We start from the raw sequence: 18034 nt of genomic DNA on the forward strand, positions 1-18034 counted from the left end.
AAGAAAGAGCATCCTATTCTAGAATCTTCAGTGCCATGAGTTTTGAACCTGGGAACCTCATATTTTCATTTTAATTTCACACCGAGTCTTTCAAGTTACACAGCAGGTTCCTGAGTGTTTGGAGGTCATCTCCTCATAACTTCTAGAACTTGCTTCATGTGGTGAACCTGACAGAGAATTAGTGAGTATGTGTTTTCTCCACTCATTTGAACCCCCATGGTGCTCTTGGGCTGTTGGGTGGATGGAGCTTTTCAATGAAATCAGGAAGACACTTGAGAAGTAAAAGAGCAAAATTTTAAACTAAGGCAGAGCGACGTGGTGACCTCAGAGGTCACACGCTTCATGAGATTTTGAGCCTTAATGCCAGTCTTGGCACGGGGAGGGGTTGAAGGCCTCCCTGTCACGTGTTTTCGTGCAGCCCGAAGGTGGCTTTTACATTTTAAGCGTATGGGGTTTTGCCTGCATGTGTGTCTGTGTACCTCGTAAGTGCCTGGTGCCTGAGGAGCCCAAAGCGGGCATTAGATCCTCTGGAAACTGAGTTACAGATGTTTGTGAGCTACTGGTGAGTGCTGGGAATTGAACCCAAGTCCTCTGGAAGAGCAAACAATGCTCTTAACCGCTGAGCCATCTCTTCAGTCCCCGGCCTTTACATTCTAAACGCTTGGAAACCATGGAAAGAGTAACCTTTTATGAAGCGTTAAATTTGCAATTCAGAAATCTCAGCACCTCTAAATAAAGTTTTATCGGAATGTAGTTGTGTCCATCAGTCTAGGGCTCTTTCTGTTAGCAGCAACTATAGAGTTGAGTTGTGGCAATAAACCTACGGTCTGCAATGCCTAAAATATTTTTGTCTGGGCCTTCATGGGTAAAAGCTTCTATAATCTCTCTTGGAAAAGTCAACACTCGTTTGATTGACGTAGATCTTTTCAGAGATGTGTGTGTGTGTGTGTGTGTGTGTGTGTGTGTGTGTTTAGTTGGGAATGGTACCCTAGAAAGCTTGTGGGTGAGCGCAAGGTAGATTCTTGAAAAAAAAAAAAAAAGAAAGAAAAAAATTAATGAGCAGGCGCCATCTAGTGGTGGATGTGTCCGTTGCAGGAGGGTTGTTTTTTTAATTTTTTTTTAAAAAACATTTTCATTTTATGTTCCTTGGCGTTGTGCCTGCAGGTATGAGGTGTCAGAAGCCCTGGAACTGGATGGCAGAGGTGAACGGCCGTGTAGGTGCTGGGAACTGAACCCGGGTCCTCAGGAAGAACACTCTTAACCACTTAGCCATCTCTCCAGCCCCAGCAGGGGAATTTTCTGAACGTCCCCCAAGTTTACTGACGTGGTGGAATTTGAAGATCATGCCTAGCGAGTGTCTAATATTTAAATGCCGTGTGATCGTATTGGTAGTTATCAAAAACTAGAGGGAAATTCAACGGAAACGTTTTTTCCACCATAAACCACAGCCCGTTATTAATCACCAGCAGACGGAAGTGTGTGCCCGGCAATTATTTTATTTTATTTTATTTTGGACATGAGCAACACCCAGCATCCTTTGAAAGTGCCCAAGAAAAGGTCTCCCTCTGCCGTAGCGTTCCGGACAGGGCGGCTGGGCTGGCTCCGCCCCCTAGAAGGGGCCCCTCTGCTCAGCTTTGCCGTTGCCCATCTTCGCCATCTTCTCCTCGATGGACTGAATCCGCGATGACAGAACCTTGCCACGCTGGTCTATTTCTTCAACCACCGTCTTCACCAGTGTGGTTTTGGATGAATCTAGAGAAGAAAGCACAGGACAACCCCGCCCCACCCCAAAGATCACGTGACGAGGGGCGCCGTTGTTTTGCTCCTGGCTCCGCGGCGCGCGCACTGGGGGGGGTTGGGGGGGGGTGAGGGGTCTATCTGAAGGTTTTGGCGTGTCCCGGGGAACATTTCCAGCTCAGAGCACTTTGCTGAAAGCTGCTTAGCTGTAGGCTTGCTACCGTGTGTGGGAGCCGTTGATGTAAAAGGGATTTTCCGCTGTAGAAATAGCGTGAGGTTTTGTTACCTTTGGATGAATTCCCCGAGCTTCCCGATTCAAAGACCTTTGAGCTGGAGCAGGAACTGGAAGGCAGAAAAGGTTATTGTTTTTTACGTTAGTGTGTATTATCACTTAGGAAACTTTCATAGACATAACGACTCAACAGAGCTCAGTTTCCACGATTGAAGAAAAGATGATTTTGTGTGCAGGAGCAGGAAGTGATCACAAGTTGTCTAAAGAGAGGATTTCTTTTTTTTTTTCCTTTTTGGTGGTGGTGGTGGTGACAGTATGTGTGTGAATGTGTGTGTGTATGTGGGTGAGTGTGTGACTGTGTACGTATGTGAGAGCGTGTGTGTTTGTGAGTGTGGGTGTGTGCAGGTTGGCATCAGGAGTCTTCCTCCGTTGCTCTCAAGCTTAGCTTTAAAGAGAGGTTTATTATTATTATTTTTTCGTATTCCACATGTATGACTATTTCGGCTACATGTGTGCATGTTTACCGCGTGCATGCAGTGCGCTTGGAGGCCAGAAGAAGGCACCAGTCTCCCAAGATCTGGAGTTTTGGACTGGTGTGAATCCTGTCCCCCGGGAGAGCAACAGGTGCTCTTAGCATCTCAGCGGTCTCTCTGGCCCCTCCACCACAGTTTTTGAGCCAGCTCACACATCAGCTCGACTGGCTGGCCAGTGAGCACCCAGCACCCAGTCTCTACCCTGACCCCAGGGATGGAGTTCCAGGCTCAGAGCCACCACACCCAGCATCCATATAGGCGCTGGGGGTCAAAGTCAGGTTCTCATGGGTCAAGCACTTTACCCACCGAGGGGGGGGAGGGACACGCAGGAGAAAAACAGGCTGAAAGTGTGGAAGGCTAAGGGATAGAGCAAGATCTCACTTCTCGTCTCCGTCTATGAGGCGGCAGTAGGTCTCAATCTCCTTTTCCAGGTGGGCCTTGATGTCCAGCAGCTGCTCGTGTTCCAGCTTCTGGCCCTCAGTCTCCGTCCTGACCTGGTGCAGCTGCTCCTCCAGGGCGCCGATCTGCGCCTGAATGTGGGCCAGCTGCGAGCAGTAGTTGCCCTCGGTCTCGGCCAGGGAGCACTCCAGGGAGTGTTTCTGTCGCATCAAAGATCACAGCAAGAGATGAAGAAGAAAGAGAGGGGTACCTGGGCCCTGGGTTTCTCAGCATCCTGCAGGACCACTCCCCGGGGTTGTAGGGACTTGTCACAATGAGACGGAAGGTGGAGCCTGAACAGGTGCTGAATGACCTGGCAAGGGATAAGATCTTTAGCCCCCCCCAAGACTTTATTCATTTTTAACATTTACGTGTGTGTGCGCGTGTGATGTGTTGGCATGTGCCACAACAAACATGTGGGTCAGAGGACAATCTGCAGGAACTGGTTCTTTTCTTCCAACTAATGGGTCCCTGGGACCAAACTCCAGTCATGTGCCCTCACCCACTGGGCCATCTCACTGCCCCTCTGCAAGACATTTGACTGTTAAGATTTTGGTAACATTTTCTTTTTAAAGAACGTCTTGTATATTAAAGCACTTTTGGAGGACAGCACAGTGAGAAATCCACACAGGGCGATTTATACTTTAAAATTGTTTTCAAGTTATATCAAAATCTTACTCCTTAACAGTTCTCATCCTATGCCTAGCCCTCCTGGGCTCTTGTTTTGTTTTTCTCTCACCCATTCTTGATTTCCCGTCATTCAGCAGAGTCTTCCTTTAAAAGCGGTTGAGACGGAATGAAGCCTTAGCAGGGTAGGCTCTCAAGGCCAGCGCTCATAACCAGCAGGCCATTGTGTCCGCACCACCGAGCGACCCACTTCCTCTCTTTCTATAGACTGTAATTTGCCCTGCCACATGATTCCTGCTGCAAGTACGGTAATCTCCGTCTTTGTCTCGTCACGTGTAAATACATGTATGCCCAGGCAGTCATTACTCCTGATATTAATCATTGTCAGAACACCTACCGACTCTTCCACTCTTTCATTCTCCTTTCATTCGTGTGGCGTGACTACTGCCCTTACGTCACAGGAAATAAAGCCTCTATTAAAGGGAGACACAAACCTCTGGCTGGCGTTTTTGGAGGCAGTTTGGTTCAAGTGTTTACATGATAGATGCATTTTATTTTTAAATGCTTTTTTTTTAATCTTTCTGTATGTATTTGTGTGTGTGTGTGTGTGCTCGTGTGTGTGTGAGTGCGAGTTTGTCATTCCTCAGGTGATATCTACTTCTGTTTTTTTTTTTGAGGCAGCCTGGGGCTCACTGATTCAGCTAGACTGGCTGATCAGTGAGCCTGAGGGATCCTCCTGTCCCTATTTCCCAGCACTGGGATTAAAAGCTCATGCCATCATGCCTGACTTTTTTTTTTTTTTTAACACCAGTCCCACAACTCAAAGTCACATCACTGCGTTTGCCTGGCAAACATTTTTACCAACTGAGCTATCTCCCAGCAACCTAGCTTACTCTTCTTTATTGCAATAGTAGCATTAGAATTTTAAGGATAGTTTTGCGTATCGCCAAACAGATGATGTATCAGTTCAGTCCTAGGATTGCAAAGAAGGAGTGGTGGAGGAAGAGACTCATCGTAACAGGCAGGCCTGGGTCCAACGGGGCTGAGACCCTTAGGATGCTGACTTAGCCTGGCCGCTGCATTCGGAGAGGCTCCGGGAGCGTTCAAGCAGAAGGTGGCCATTAACAAGGTGCCAGGGAGGGGTTTACCCACAGCCGAAAGCCCTAAAGCCTACTTCCCGATTCTTTTATAAGATGGCTAATGCCCTGGAAAGCCGGAGGGGGCAGCATCTCTCTTAGCTGCCTTCTGGAAAAGTTGGGTGCTGACAGGAAGAGAACTAGAAGAACCTGGAAGTCTGCATAACCCAGGAAGCAAACATGTGGATGTTACTGTAGATAACCCCCACCTATAACTGACCTGTGTTCTGCTTGTGGGAAAATGAACTTCCTTTAGGAAAATGAACTTAGAATTTATCCTGACCAAAGAATCTCAGGTATGAAAGCTACGTTACCAGCATTACTCTATAATTTGGTTATATTGACTGTTAGATGGAATTGTGTGTGTGTGTGTGTGTGTGTGTGTGTGCGTGTGATTATTTCCTGATCCCAAAGCCTAACTCCCAGTATGGGTGATCTGAGCCTCGAATCTACCTACCCTGTTTTTTTTTTTTTTTGTTTTTTGTTTTTTTTTTTAAAGAAACAGGGAGAATTTACTCCTACATTATGCAGGATTCTGATGGTTTCAGGGAAGACAGGATATGCAGGAGGAAGGTCTAGAGAGCAGGTCTGTGCTGAGGGTGAGGGGAAGAGGGGCATGCTGGGTAAGCTGGGGGCTCAGCCAACATTAAGGACACATCTTCTGTCTAAATACTGCATAGTGATAGAGCTCTGTGGCTGTGTTTTTAGGGTGGCCACATGAAGAGATTCTTCTAGTCTACCGAGCCATTGTGGCCAGCTCACTGTTGCGATTTGCAGAGCAGCTATTTCTTAGTTCACATGACACCCCAGGGTCCTCAGAGGTTACAAAACCCCTTACGAAGATGGGGAATCCTCGGGCCACGTGCTTGCCGGAGTTCTCAAAGTCAAGCCCTTTGGATGCTGCCAGCTCACAGTCATGACAGAGAGCAGGCTTTAGAATTAGGTTGTCTCCATGGCAACCATGGAAGTCTTCTAGATGTCCCAGATGGTCCTCCTGGGCTCTGGGGTGTGTGTGCTGTGGGATGAGAGCTTTACTCTGTGGGGGTGAAGGGACAGATAGCTTTCTTTAAAAAAATATATTTTATGTGTCTGGGTGTTTTGCCTGCACGTATGTACATATATGTTCACGTCATGCATGCAGTGTCCACAGAAGACAGACTAGGGTACCGGATGCCCCGAGGCTGGAGCTACAGGTAGTTGTTAGCTTCCGTGTGGGTGCTGGGGGTTGGATTTGTGTCTGCTGCAGGAACAGGTTCTTTTAATAGCAGAGCTATCTCTCCAGCCCCTCGTAACCTCTCTTGATATGACTTAACCTCTCTTAATAGGATGATGGTGTGACCTGTCTTGGCCCATGTGGACAAATAGCTGGTCCCACCCCTTAAGGTTTTTTTTTTGTTTGTTTGTTTTGTTTTGTTTTTTAACTGAAACAACACTGCCCGGCACACTCTGGGGACTGAAATGAACTATGCTCAAAGTGAACTCTGGGCACCAACCAGGAAGGAAGGAATAGTTGGCGATGTCAAGAAGTCTGCCAGGAAGACACTGCCTCTCTTTCTGCCTCCCGGGATGAGTTTTCTGCTCTCTTCTCTCCCCCGCCCTCTCCTGGTAGGTAAGCCTTTGTTATAGGAAAGAAGAGAAGGACTTCCCTTGGGTTTCTGGGAATCAGGGAGCATCTTGCCGCTCACTCCCAGCCGTCACCTACCGTTGCCGAGAGTGACTGCAGCTCAATCTCCAGGGTCTGCAGCGTGCGCTTCAGCTCTGTCAGCTCCGTCCTGGCCGAGGCGGCTGCGCCCAAGTCGTTGGAGATCTGCTGCTGCAGCGTGGCGCTCTGGAAGGCAGGGCACCCAGGGTCACGTTCAGTCTGGCCTGCTAGGGTGCGATGGGCAGAGCAGGGCTGGCTCCCCTCACCTTTTCCTGGAACCAGGCCTCGGCGTCCCTGCGGTTCTGCTCGGCCAGAGCCTCGTACTCGGCTCGCATGTTGTTGAGCAGGACGGTGAGGTCCACGCCGGGGGCCGCGTTCATCTCCACGTTCACGTTGCCCCCGGCCGCGCACTGCAGAACCTTCATTTCCTGGAGCGAAAAGCAAGTGACTGTCCACATGGCACCTGAGAAGGGTTTAGAGGTCCCAAAGGCCCCAGAATAATGCATAATTTATGGGTGCTGTTTAATCTGTGCTCATCTGTGTTAGTCATCCATCTTTCCTTCCTTCCTTCTTTCCATCTATCCAATCCTTGCTTTTATGAGATAAATTTACCGTGTAATCCAGGCTAGGCCTTGAATTTGGCAACCATCCCCCTTCACGCACACAAATGCTTGGATTATAAAATTGAGCCACCAGCCCGGAGGTGGCGCAAGCCTTTAGTCCCAGCACTTGGGAGGCAGAGGCAGGCAGATCTCTGTGAGTTCAAGGCCAGCCTGGCCTACAGAGTGAGTTTCAAGACAGCGAAGGCTACACAGAAAATTCTGTCTCAAAAAAAAAAACAAAAAAAAAAAACCAAAAAAAAAAAAAAAACAAAAACAAAAACAAAAAACAAAAAACCAAGAAAGGAAAGAGTTGAGCTACTACACCAAGCCTAAGCATACCAGTGGGCAGTAAGATGGTTCAACCGGTAAAGGTTTTTCTGCCAAACAACCTGAGTTCAATGCCCAGGCCTCGGGGGTGGAAGGAGAAAACCAGCTCCTGACTCTGACCTCCACAGACATACTGTGGCACGCACCTGGTTCTTCCCACAGAAACCAATAAAATGTAATTAAAAAAAAAAAAAAGGCAACCACACCTACCATTTAAAAAACAAAAAGATTAAGAAAAGATTACGAAGACCAGAGAACTTATTCTACAAATAATTGCCAACTATCAGGGTTGATGAGACTAGAGTGGTAGAGAACCCAGCCCCTCCCCCCCACCCCAGATAACAGCCATCGTGGACATTTTCACCCGAGGGACAATAGCTGTCGTTTAGTGAGTGGTGATTGGTTGCCAGACACTGCTCTGAGCGTGCACGGCAAGTCTGAGCATCTTGATGGGGCAACAGTCCCTTCACAGATGAGAACGCTGAAGCACAGAGGGGAAAGAAACATGCTGGCCGGGCTCTGGTCAGAAGGGAGAACAGAGGGCTCCTGACTCCTGAACACCTGTTCTTAGTGGCCACCCCTCCCGTCCCCCCTCCACCCCCAGCTTTGGCACTCCATAGTTTGCCAAGGGCTTGTGTTATCAGTCTGCAGAGTCAGAGAACGGGGCTCTCAAGCAAAGCAGTGATCTGCCCTAGCTCATTGAATAGCAGATCTTTTTTTTTCCCCATCTGGACTGATTTCAAAGGGCTGATATATCTCAGCTTTCTCCCCTAGCCTCGTCTGACAGGGACTTGCTATGTAGCCCAGGCTGGCCTCCAGTTCACATGTCTCTTCCTGCCTCCACCTCCCAAGCACCGAGATTACAGGTGTGTACCACCCTGCCTGGCCTCCTTCTGTTTTTCTTAAACCGTATTTTGATTTTGTTTAAATCCTGGTTAAGGATATATATTTCGCATAAAAAACTATTGCTAATTTAATTCTGTATTTTGAAGTTCTGTGTGAGATTCCGTACGAAGAAAACTTCTTGTAGCTGTGGAGTCTCAAAATCAAACTACTTGCAGCTGGCTTAATAGGACCCGCCAGGGAAAGAAAATGCTTCCAGGGCATCACAATGCGGAGTGGCTTTTTACCCCAACCCCCAGCGCTGCCAAAGCTGCCCTTCCTCAGTTGCTGTGTCTTTAAGGGGACGTGGATCCCGCACTGCTTCCAGCCCTTCTCCGGGTGTTTGCTCTTTCTTCTCTCCCCACTGGCTTTCTCGATTGGGGGTCACTCTCCTGCCGACACTCCGCCTTATTCCACGGCTACGCTGCAAACCCCGCCCCCTTCTAACTTCCCTTCCTCTAATGTTCTAATGTGGGAGGCAAGCAGATTTTGTGCGTGATTTCCAGGAGCTCGGGTTAGTGCTGGAATTTCCCTCTTCCTGCGCAGGGCTGTGTTGGGACTAGAGTGAAGCCTTGCCTACCTCCTCGTGGTTCTTCTTGAGGTACGTCATCTCTTCGCTCAGAGACTCGTACTGCAGCTCTTGGTCCGTCCTGCACAGGGTCAGCTCGTCAAGGACACGCCGAAGTCCGTTGATGTCTGCCTCCACGTTTTGGTGAAGGGTGAGCTCATTTTCGTACCTTGAGGGGAGGGAGTGGATTTGAATGAATTTTAGGGCAAGCGAGACCTTGTCAAGAAGTTGAAGAGGTCAACCGGACATCTGAAACCAAATCGGGACTCGGAATATTGTAAAGATCCACAGAAAAAGCCCCGTGTGGTAGCCCATGTCTGTAATCCAAGAACTCAGGATGCTGAGGCGGGAGGATTGGGAGTTCTAGACTAGCCTGCGCTACACAGTGAGGCCCTGTCATAAAGCAAAGCAAAGCAAAGCAAAACAAAACAAAATAGCTAAACACAAAAAAAAAAGACAGACCCTTTCCTCTAGTTCTGTGCGGGACAATGAGCAGCTAACTAACTGCACAGATTCCAGCGTCCATCTTTTGCAATCTTACCTAAGCTAACATTCTTAAGGCACGAACAATAGTCACCGAACAATTTGCTTTGTGCTTGGCATCACTGCAGGCGGGCACGGAGAGACGCGCAGACAGTCTATTCCTCGGATGTAACGAATGTGTGACACTCTGACTCAAGTAGACTGTCATTTTGTAACAGGAATCCTGTGACTCCTTTACTCTTTTAGGTTATAATTTATTTCACTTGAGATGAAAATGAAAAAAAAAAAAAAAAAAAGACTACATAAGCAGATAGGAGCCTGGTTTGGGGACCAGGATTGTCATCTGTCACCTACTTTAGTCGGAAGTCATCAGCAGCCAATCTGGCATTATCAATTTGCAGAATTATATTCGCATTCGTAGCCGTGGAGGAGATAATCTAGAAGAAATCAAAAGGGAGTTTAACAGGAACAGCCGCTTTTGTTATTATTTAAAAAAAGAATTAAGACTTTGAATCAATTTCTTAACACAACACAATTATGAAAATGTTTAGAACTTAGCTTAGAAAGTAGCAATGTTTTAAATTTATTCTTGGATAATTGTATTATTTTTAGAATATAATTTATTATCTATAAACGTGTTTCAAAATAAACAGTGGAATTAACATTTTTAGCGACATTGAAATTCACAATTCAAGGTTCCTAATTTTGAGCAACAGGAAGAATTATTTGTTAAAATTAAACACAAATTAGAGAAGCGTTTCCCTTTGTGGCTCTCTATGCTTCTGATGGAAGTTATTAAGTTTTAGATGCCTGACTAGCTTACCTTGCTTTTAAGGTCCTCAATGGTTAGCTGATACCTGCTGTAGTCATGATCAAGTCCTCGGCAAGATCCTGGTCCATATTTCTCATGCCAGTCCTTGATCTTTCTCTCTAGCTCGGTGTTGGCCTCTTCCAGAGCTTTTACGTTATCCAGGTAGGAGGCCAAGCGGTTGTTGAGATTCTGCATCGTGACCTTCTCGTTTCCAGAGAGGAGACCTCCTTCACTTCCGGCGAAGCCAACACCAGCGGCATTTCCCAGGGCACCGGTGGCATGGCTCCCACCGGGAGCACTGCCCAGTGAACCTCCCAAGGGCCAAGAAAATCCACTGCCAGCAACTGAACTGCCACCCGCACCGTTCCCAGCAAAGCCTGCGCCTCCGCTGGGTGGCCTGAGGGATCCGGACTGCATGCCAGTGTGCCTGGATCCACCAGAAAACCGGAGAGACATGGTACCAGGGCAAACGTTCCACCGGTCTGTGGGCAGCTGTGATTTCAAAGGAGAACAGAACGTCACCTGCCTGTGGGCTTTTATACACGGTTATGGGGGCTGTCTGGAGTTGAGTAGTGTCTGCTGGGAGAGAAATGGCATCATTTAGATTAGCATGAAATGATGCATAATTGGATGATTTGAAAAATAATTAATGCCTAACATCCCCCAGTGCTTGCCTCAGGATATTTGTTATCGTACATAAAGTAGGGCTTAGTTCTATATTAAGTTCATTATTTTGACTTTTAATTTTGAGTGAGTAATCCTTTTCTTTCATCTAGAGACCCTATGAACAGACTGTCATTAACTAGTGCAGGGGCTGATCGAGTGTTAAAGGCCAAACAAGACGGAGATAGGGCCCCGTCTGCCTGAATTACTATGCAGGTGGATGAAGGACTATTAGCTACAGAAACAGGTATTTTACCCCATGAGAACAAAAACCATGTCATTTAAATAAATATAACCTTGGTGATCTCCCCTTCTTTCCACAGCTGTAACACCTGTGTATCGTGTTGGCCAACACCACAATGTATGGCTACCATGTATGATGCTCTGTGTTAAACACAGATGTGGAAGATGTGGAGATACCTAATGTAGAAATGAAAAGATAGTACCATAATCTTTAGGGAATTATTAGTTCCAGACAGGGGCTGAATCTTTTCTATTTTTTTAATTCTTTTTTTTTTTTTTTTTTTTTTTAGCTTTATGCGCTAGGCCAAGGAGTTTGGAGTGAATCTCAAGTAAAAAGCAAAGAGAAATATTAAATTCGATTCTGAGAGTAGGGGAAGTGGTCTGTCCACAGGGAAGAGCCTCTAATTGGTGATCCAAGACCTCTGTCGGCCCCGAAACTATGAACATGCAAGTCACCGGGAACAGACTCAGCGGGTTGGGTTTTACATATGTATACATGTGTATGTAACAACAAGAATTAAAGAAGAGGAAGCCGGAAACTTAATAGGGAGTGATGGTGGGGGTGAGAGGTGGGGGCATGGGAGGAGTTGGAGGAAAGAAAGGGAACGGAGGGAAATACTGTTAATTATATTTTAATAAAAAATGTAGCAAAAGAATCAAGTTGAAACGAGTTGATGAGGCACACTCCAGAGTTAGAAGAGTGGTCCAGGTGGGAGAGATGAAGATGGTGATATATAGAAGAAGGTGGAGTTGAGAGGAAATGGTAATTGATTGACGTTTCATAGTAAAGAAAGAATTGGGGTTATTTTTCTTTTTTCTTTTTCTTTCTCCTCCTCCTCCTCCTCCTCTTCTTCTTCTACTTCTCCTTCTCCTTCGTCTTTGTCTTCTTCTTCTTCTTCTTCTTCTTCTTCTTCTTCTTCTTCTTCTTCTCCTTTTCCTTCGTCTTTGTCGTTGTCGTCTTCTTCTTCTTCTTCTTTTTTTCAGACTGGCTTTTAAGTAGTGATTCTCCTGCCTCAGGTGGCCAAACACTGGAATAACAAATACACAGTACAGCAGCGGCCAGGGCTGACCTAGGTTTGGGGGGGGGGGCCCTGAAGATAGCACCAGAAGGAAAGAATGTCAAGGAAATTCCTAGAGAAAACCACTGGGGTGACGGACAGCATAATTACATACAGAGAAGAAATGGTACCAGAGGGACAGATGAGCCGAGGGAAGAGTTTGAGTCATTACATGCCTTTCCGTCACTGAGGCGGCGAGAGTGAACACGGCCTGGCTGAAGTCGAGGGAAGGTCGGTTAAAGTTGCTTGGTTAATCTGATTTCTGTTGCTTTAACAAGACACCCGAAGCCGACTGTTTTATAAAGAAAAGAGACCTACTCATCTGACAGTTTTGGAAGCTGAGGGTCCAGGATTGGACAGCAGCATCTTTTCAGCTTCCGGTGAGGGACCCTTTGTCCACATCACAGTTTGGTAGAGAGATGGGAAGGGAAACAGCTATGTGAAGAAGGAACACACACTTGGGAATGGCCTTGCTTTAAAACAGCTCTTTTCTTAAGAGCCGGTACACACACATACACACACACACACACACACACACACACACACACACACACACCACAGACACACACACACACACACACACAACACAGACACACACACACACAGACACACACACATACACACAAACAAATTAAAGAAGAAGTAAGTGGCACAAAGCTGGGTGTAGCATTGGGGATGGAGGGAGTACGGTTGCGTCTTATTTGTCCATAGACAGGGTATGTGGAAGTGGGAACCAGAGAAGAAATGGTACCAGAGGGACAGATGAGCTGGAGTGATGCCGGAGGAGGGAGAGGAGATGGAAGTTGAAAATTGGCAAGAGACAAGGCATGGGTAGAGAGAGAGATCAGACCAGGGCTCCTGACCGATGGCATTGCTAGGACATTTCAGAGGAAAGACACATTAAATGGTTGATGCTATAAGGCATAGGTTCTCCATTAAATCTTTTTCTTTTTCTTTCTTTCCTTTCTTCAGAGAGACTTTCAGAGAAAGTTCAAATAAATTGCCAAAATGTAGTTGGAAAAGCTCCCATCTCTCAGTCTGTTTAGGTACCTGAGGGCATGTTTAAACATAGTGCCTGGAAAGTGGAACACTTCCATAAATGGCAGCTGTTATCATTGATGGTGGTGCTGGTGTGTGTGTGTGTGTGTGTGTGTGTGTGTGTGTGTGTGTAAGGGCCGGGAAAGTGAAGGGTGGTGGTGGCGGCAGTGGTGGTGATGGTGGTGGTGTGTGTAAGAGCTGGGAAGTGACTCTGAATGTGAAGGAGCCTTCCCTTGAGGTAGTGGCTTGGAAGGGAGGGATAAAGATGGATGAAAGAACAGGAGAAAGGAGGAACAAGGGGGACTTTGGAATGACTGGCTTCAGCTTCAGATGGAGAAGATGGTATGGGGTTGTGTCATACCAGGTTGCCAGGTCCTGAGTTGCCATAAGCCTGGCCAGCTGGTGCTGTGGCCAACATTGGCACGGTCTGTAAATGCATGAGCCGGGCAAAGCTGCAGGACATTTTAAAAGTTATCAAGAGCCCTAGCTATCTCTTAATCCAGTTCCTTATTGGCAGGTTAGGCAAATGAGACCCAGACATGCAGAACGTTTTATTTATCAGGATTATCAGGCATGTGCTGGGTAAAAACTTGTTTGTTTGAGATTGAGATTCTTGAGATTCTCCTGCTATGAGATCCACTTATTCTTGGAGAGTTTTATAGATGAAAACAATGCATTTTGATCACACCGATGCCCCTCTCCAGCTCCTTCCAGACGTACATCCACACATCCTCTTCCAAACTTCATGTCTTTTTATTCATTGCATCTGAATTATCAGAGCCCATAACCCACGGATGTGGAGCAGTTGACTAGAGCATGGGCAGCCTGGCAGGGGGCCACACCCTTGAAGAGAAATGACCTGAGGGGACTGTTTCACTTACGAATAATTGCTCTTTGATGCACTCTTATTTTCATACCTACTTTACAAATTGTCACCCACAGTCTAGAATGTTTATGCATTGGGAAATCATCCTTCTGATTGAACTGCTGAAACCAAATACGCACATTAGCATATATTAAGAATTTTAAGTGCTTGATTTTACATAAACGGCCTCCTTATTACTACCACTGCTAGTTATTACTAATTATTCCTTACAATAATTATAATTAAAATCAAGTAACAAGCAGACAACTAATTGGTGTAATATGACTGCATTTTCCTATGTAAATAAAAATATTTCTCCGAGAACATTTTATGTCAAAATAAGAGAGAACAACAATGCATTTTATTCAAGTAGATTTTAAGTGGCCTTATCACAAAAAGGTGTGTGATGTGTCAGTTTAATTTAGTCATTTCACAAATATACATATTTCAATACGATATGTTATACAAAATATGTGTGAACAATATATCACAATTAATAATACAGTGGCACACATAAAAATAAAGACTTCTCCCAAGAAGCATGTTTAAATAAGTGGTCTGACCCTATGTTGGTGGCCATGCTTGTCCTTGTGTGCTGTTTCCACCAGAGGGCAGTGCTGGTCTTCAAATGGATGTCGCTCCTTGCGTTGAGGGTAGAACCTTGACCCTTAGCTGGAAGCTATGTAGGACCAAATTGTCTTGTGTTGATAGTGCGCTGTGCATATTCCAAAGGAGCTTCTTGGGCGTCATCTAAGGTGAAGCTCAAGAAAGCTGGGAATGAGGAAGGGAGATATTCCTTTTGTGTAGGCTTTTTTTTTTTTTTTTTCTATTTGACCCACACTAGTGTCCCTTGGGAAGAGGGATCCTAGATTGAGAAAAATACCTCCCTCAGATTAGCCTCTAGGTAAGTGTGTGGAGGCATTTTCTTTATATGTGATTGATGTGGGAGGTCCCAGCCCACTGTGGGTGGTGTCATCCCTAGGGCTGGTGGTCCTGGGAGCTGTAAGAAATAGATAAACCCGAGCTTGAGAGCAAGCCAGCGGGCAGCATTCAGCTCCTGCCTCCAGGTTCCTGCCCTGGCTTCCTTTACTGACGGTCTGTGATCAGCTGTAAGAGATAAACTTTTTCGTCCCTAAAGTTGCTTTTGGTCAGTGTTTATCTTGCAGTGGAGCTGCATTTGGTTTTTAGAAGCTACGTAGCAGCTTGTCTGTAGCTCCGGTTCCAGGGTGGACACGCTTTCTTCTGGCTGTCACAGGTACTGCATGCGTGGAGTGTTAGAACACGTGGAGGCAACACACCCATAAGCATGAAATAAAATTAAATAAGCCTTAAAGAGATATTTAACGAACACCTAGTATATGCTAGGTCCTATGCTAGCAGCAGGTATACGGAAAGAAAAATAGATGCATTCTCAGCGCTTATGGATATTTTCTTTTCTTTCTTTTTTTTTTTTTTTGGTGGAGAGTTGGTCCTCAGTAAATAACCATACAATAAAAATTGTGTTTAAAAAATTAGGGAGAGAAACAATGTGCAAATACTGAAGAAGACTTGGTCTAGGCAGGGGTACTCTTTTAAAGAAATAACATTAAGTACACAGAAGAAAGATGAAAAATACTTTCTAGGCAGGGGCATGGAGAGGGAAGAGAATATAATCATGAATAAAATATTTATATTTAACCTTTGGAGCCATTAGCCTATTTTATATTAGGATAGTCAGTTGCCAGAGACTTAATACTTTATAACAAAGGGAATATTTTTAGCGACAGCTCTAGAGGCTCAAGAACAGAGTAAGAACCTCATGCTGGTGGCATTGTGGAGGGAGTGCTGTAGAAGGGAGAGATCGCGTGGTGTTGGAAAAAGCCAGAACACAGAGGCGTCGGGCTCACTTACACAACAGCACTTTCAGAGGACTATCCCAGGTGTCAGGAGAACCCCACCAGTTCCTTCCAAGGGCGGTGCCCACAACGACCAACCCCCAGCAGGAGTCAGCTCTAAAAGGCCCCACTACTTCTGAGTGTTGCCATACCAGTGACCAAATTTCCAATGCATGAAACTTTGGGGAACATAGCAGAAAGGAACAGTGTGGTGCCTTTAAGAAGCGGAGGATGTATGGCTGATAGTATGTCAGGAGGCAGCTGATAGAAGGATCTGTTGGGCTAGGGGATGGACTTTGAATTAGATTCTGAGCATTAAAGGCAGCCATTGAGAAATGCAGTTTTTTTTTGTTGTTGTTGTTTTGTTTTGTCTTGTTTTGTTATACTGGCTGGCGTGTGGAGGGTGACTGACGGGATGGAATAGAAATCAGTATGAGAAGCCATTAGAAAGCCAGCCAGTAATTTGGGGGAGATGTTAAGCTGACCTGAGTCAGGGCAGAACCAGATGGCACTGGAAAAATTCTGAAGACAGTCCAAATAGCACCTAGCAATGGCTAGGTAAGGGCAGGAGCGAATGGAAGAGAGAGGAACCGAGATTTGTTCTTGCAGTGAAGACTGATTCCCTCTTAGAAGTCTAATTGTCAGGAACTTGTGAATGTGTTCCCTTAAACAATGAAATGGGCTTTGAGGATATGATTAAATTGAGAATAAGCAATCGTGATTCTGAGGCATTTTCCCTGTGGAAGGTTTGACAGGAAGTGGCTGTGTCTTAATTTCTTTTTTCTTTTCGCTCTCAAGATCTAGCCTGTGTGTGATCCGCTTTGCTCAGCTTCGCTTGTCAAGCGAGTGGCTGCATCTTAGCTGCTGAATTACATTCTTCGGCACCCTGAACTCTCCTTTCTTCCTGGTAGGTATTAGGTCTGGAGGAAACACAGGACAGAAGGCCAACGGGGGTGCCTATTAGCATATCAAAGTGGATGCTCCTTCATCCCAGGTACCCACTGCAGAGTCCTGGCTTCTCTCCCAGCACTTCTCACCCCAGCCCCCTACCCTAACCCTTGCCAGCCCTGAGCGTCCCTCCACTCCCGCCAGCTTTCCTCTGCTCCATGACTCAGTCATTTTAGACACATGCTTTCTTGCTCCTCTCGGTGCCTGGCTGCTTTGTCCATAAGCTCTTCCTGATTTTTCTTTCTTTCCTGTCCCCTCTCTTGGCCCTCTCTCTTCTCTTCCTCTCTCATTCTCCCCCAATCTCGCCTCTTATGGCTCTGTCCACTCTGCTGGCCATGTTCAGTGTGGACTCTTCCAGATGCCTCTGGCTGGCTGTTCTCTCTCTCTCTCTCTCTCTCTCTCTCTCTCTCTCTCTCTCTCTCTCATATCTATGATAAAAACCTCCTCAACCATACACAGGAGTGGCCCTTGTTTTCCTTCAGCAGGATCCTGGGATTGGTTGTTGCCGAAAAGATTTTGCTGTTGATATTCAGATGTACAACAAATCCTTGACACCATTAGGCAGCCTTGGTCTTACTCTAACAGTTGTTTCTGCTGTCACTGTTCTCCGTCTTCTCCATGCTCAGGGGGTTCTCTCTGCACTAATGCTTACGTGTTCATCACCTCCTTAAAGGGGCTGTTCGCCTCACCCCTTCTCTTTCAGTGCCAGAGGAACAAGGAGACAATCTGCCTCCAGGGTCTTGATTGTCTGGCATTTGGACAGCTACCCCCCCCCCCCCATTCACATTTTGAAGCAGCTGCATTGATTACAGTCTAGTCCCTCCACTACTACTCCAGCTGTCTGCCAGGACTGGGGTCGCCATTCCTGGAGGATAAAGAAGAAAGCACGGAAGGCGGAGAGCCAGCAGAGTTTCTAGCACATGGAAGGCCCTGGGGGCCCTGGCTACTCTTCACCTTTTTGGCTCAACTGAATCATTTCCATTTTGCCTACAAGGTGTTCAAAATAACCACATATTAAATGTCCAAGAGAGTTGGTCTCATTTGCATTGTCATGCAGTGGCAGCAAATACTCTTTCTTCTGGGTTCTTAGTCCCCAGCGTTTCTGGGTTCACCCTGGGAGGTGCTGCCTTTACTTATATGGATATGACTCACTGAGTTTGTTGCCCAACCAGTACTTACTGGGCTTTAACGATTTGTGCTGAAAACTGTGTTAGGGTGGGGTTCACAGGGATTGGTAAGGCAGACCCAGGCCTTGCCCCACTAGTATTATAATCGAGTTTAGATTTGCACTGGGATGCAAATTTAGTATGCCAAAGGAGTTTCAAAA

The 18034-nt window shown here is 46.3% G+C and overlaps 1 protein-coding gene across 1 annotated transcript; it reads right to left on the bottom strand.

The window, feature by feature from the left end:
* Positions 1-1484: 1484 nt before the first annotated feature.
* Krt28 (keratin 28) lies at positions 1485-10742 on the bottom strand. Its single transcript, XM_055619887.1, has 8 exons — positions 10031-10742; positions 9562-9644; positions 8737-8893; positions 6612-6773; positions 6406-6531; positions 2884-3101; positions 2024-2079; positions 1485-1752 (listed from the first exon to the last, which is right to left on the bottom strand). Exons 1-8 carry the CDS (start codon positions 10472-10474, stop codon positions 1610-1612), a joined length of 1389 nt encoding a protein of 462 aa, XP_055475862.1. The 5' UTR covers positions 10475-10742; the 3' UTR covers positions 1485-1609.
* Between the last annotated feature and the right edge of the window lie 7292 nt (positions 10743-18034).

This window comes from Psammomys obesus, unplaced genomic scaffold (genome assembly GCF_907164565.1).
Source record: "Psammomys obesus unplaced genomic scaffold, mPsaObe1.curated_primary_1811, whole genome shotgun sequence".
NCBI lineage: Eukaryota > Metazoa > Chordata > Mammalia > Rodentia > Muridae > Psammomys > Psammomys obesus.

Excerpts from the sequence above, each read along its gene's own strand:
- Krt28 (XM_055619887.1), bottom strand. The coding sequence starts at position 10,474 with ATGTCTCTCCGGTTTTCTGGTGGATCCAGGCACACTGGCATGCAGTCC. Across the intron at positions 8,894-9,561 it reads GCTGATGACTTCCGACTAAA|GTACGAAAATGAGCTCACCC; the intron begins GTAGGTGACAGA and ends CCTCCCCTCAAG. Across the intron at positions 2,080-2,883 it reads CTCATAGACGGAGACGAGAA|TTCCTGCTCCAGCTCAAAGG; the intron begins GTGAGATCTTGC and ends TCTGCCTTCCAG.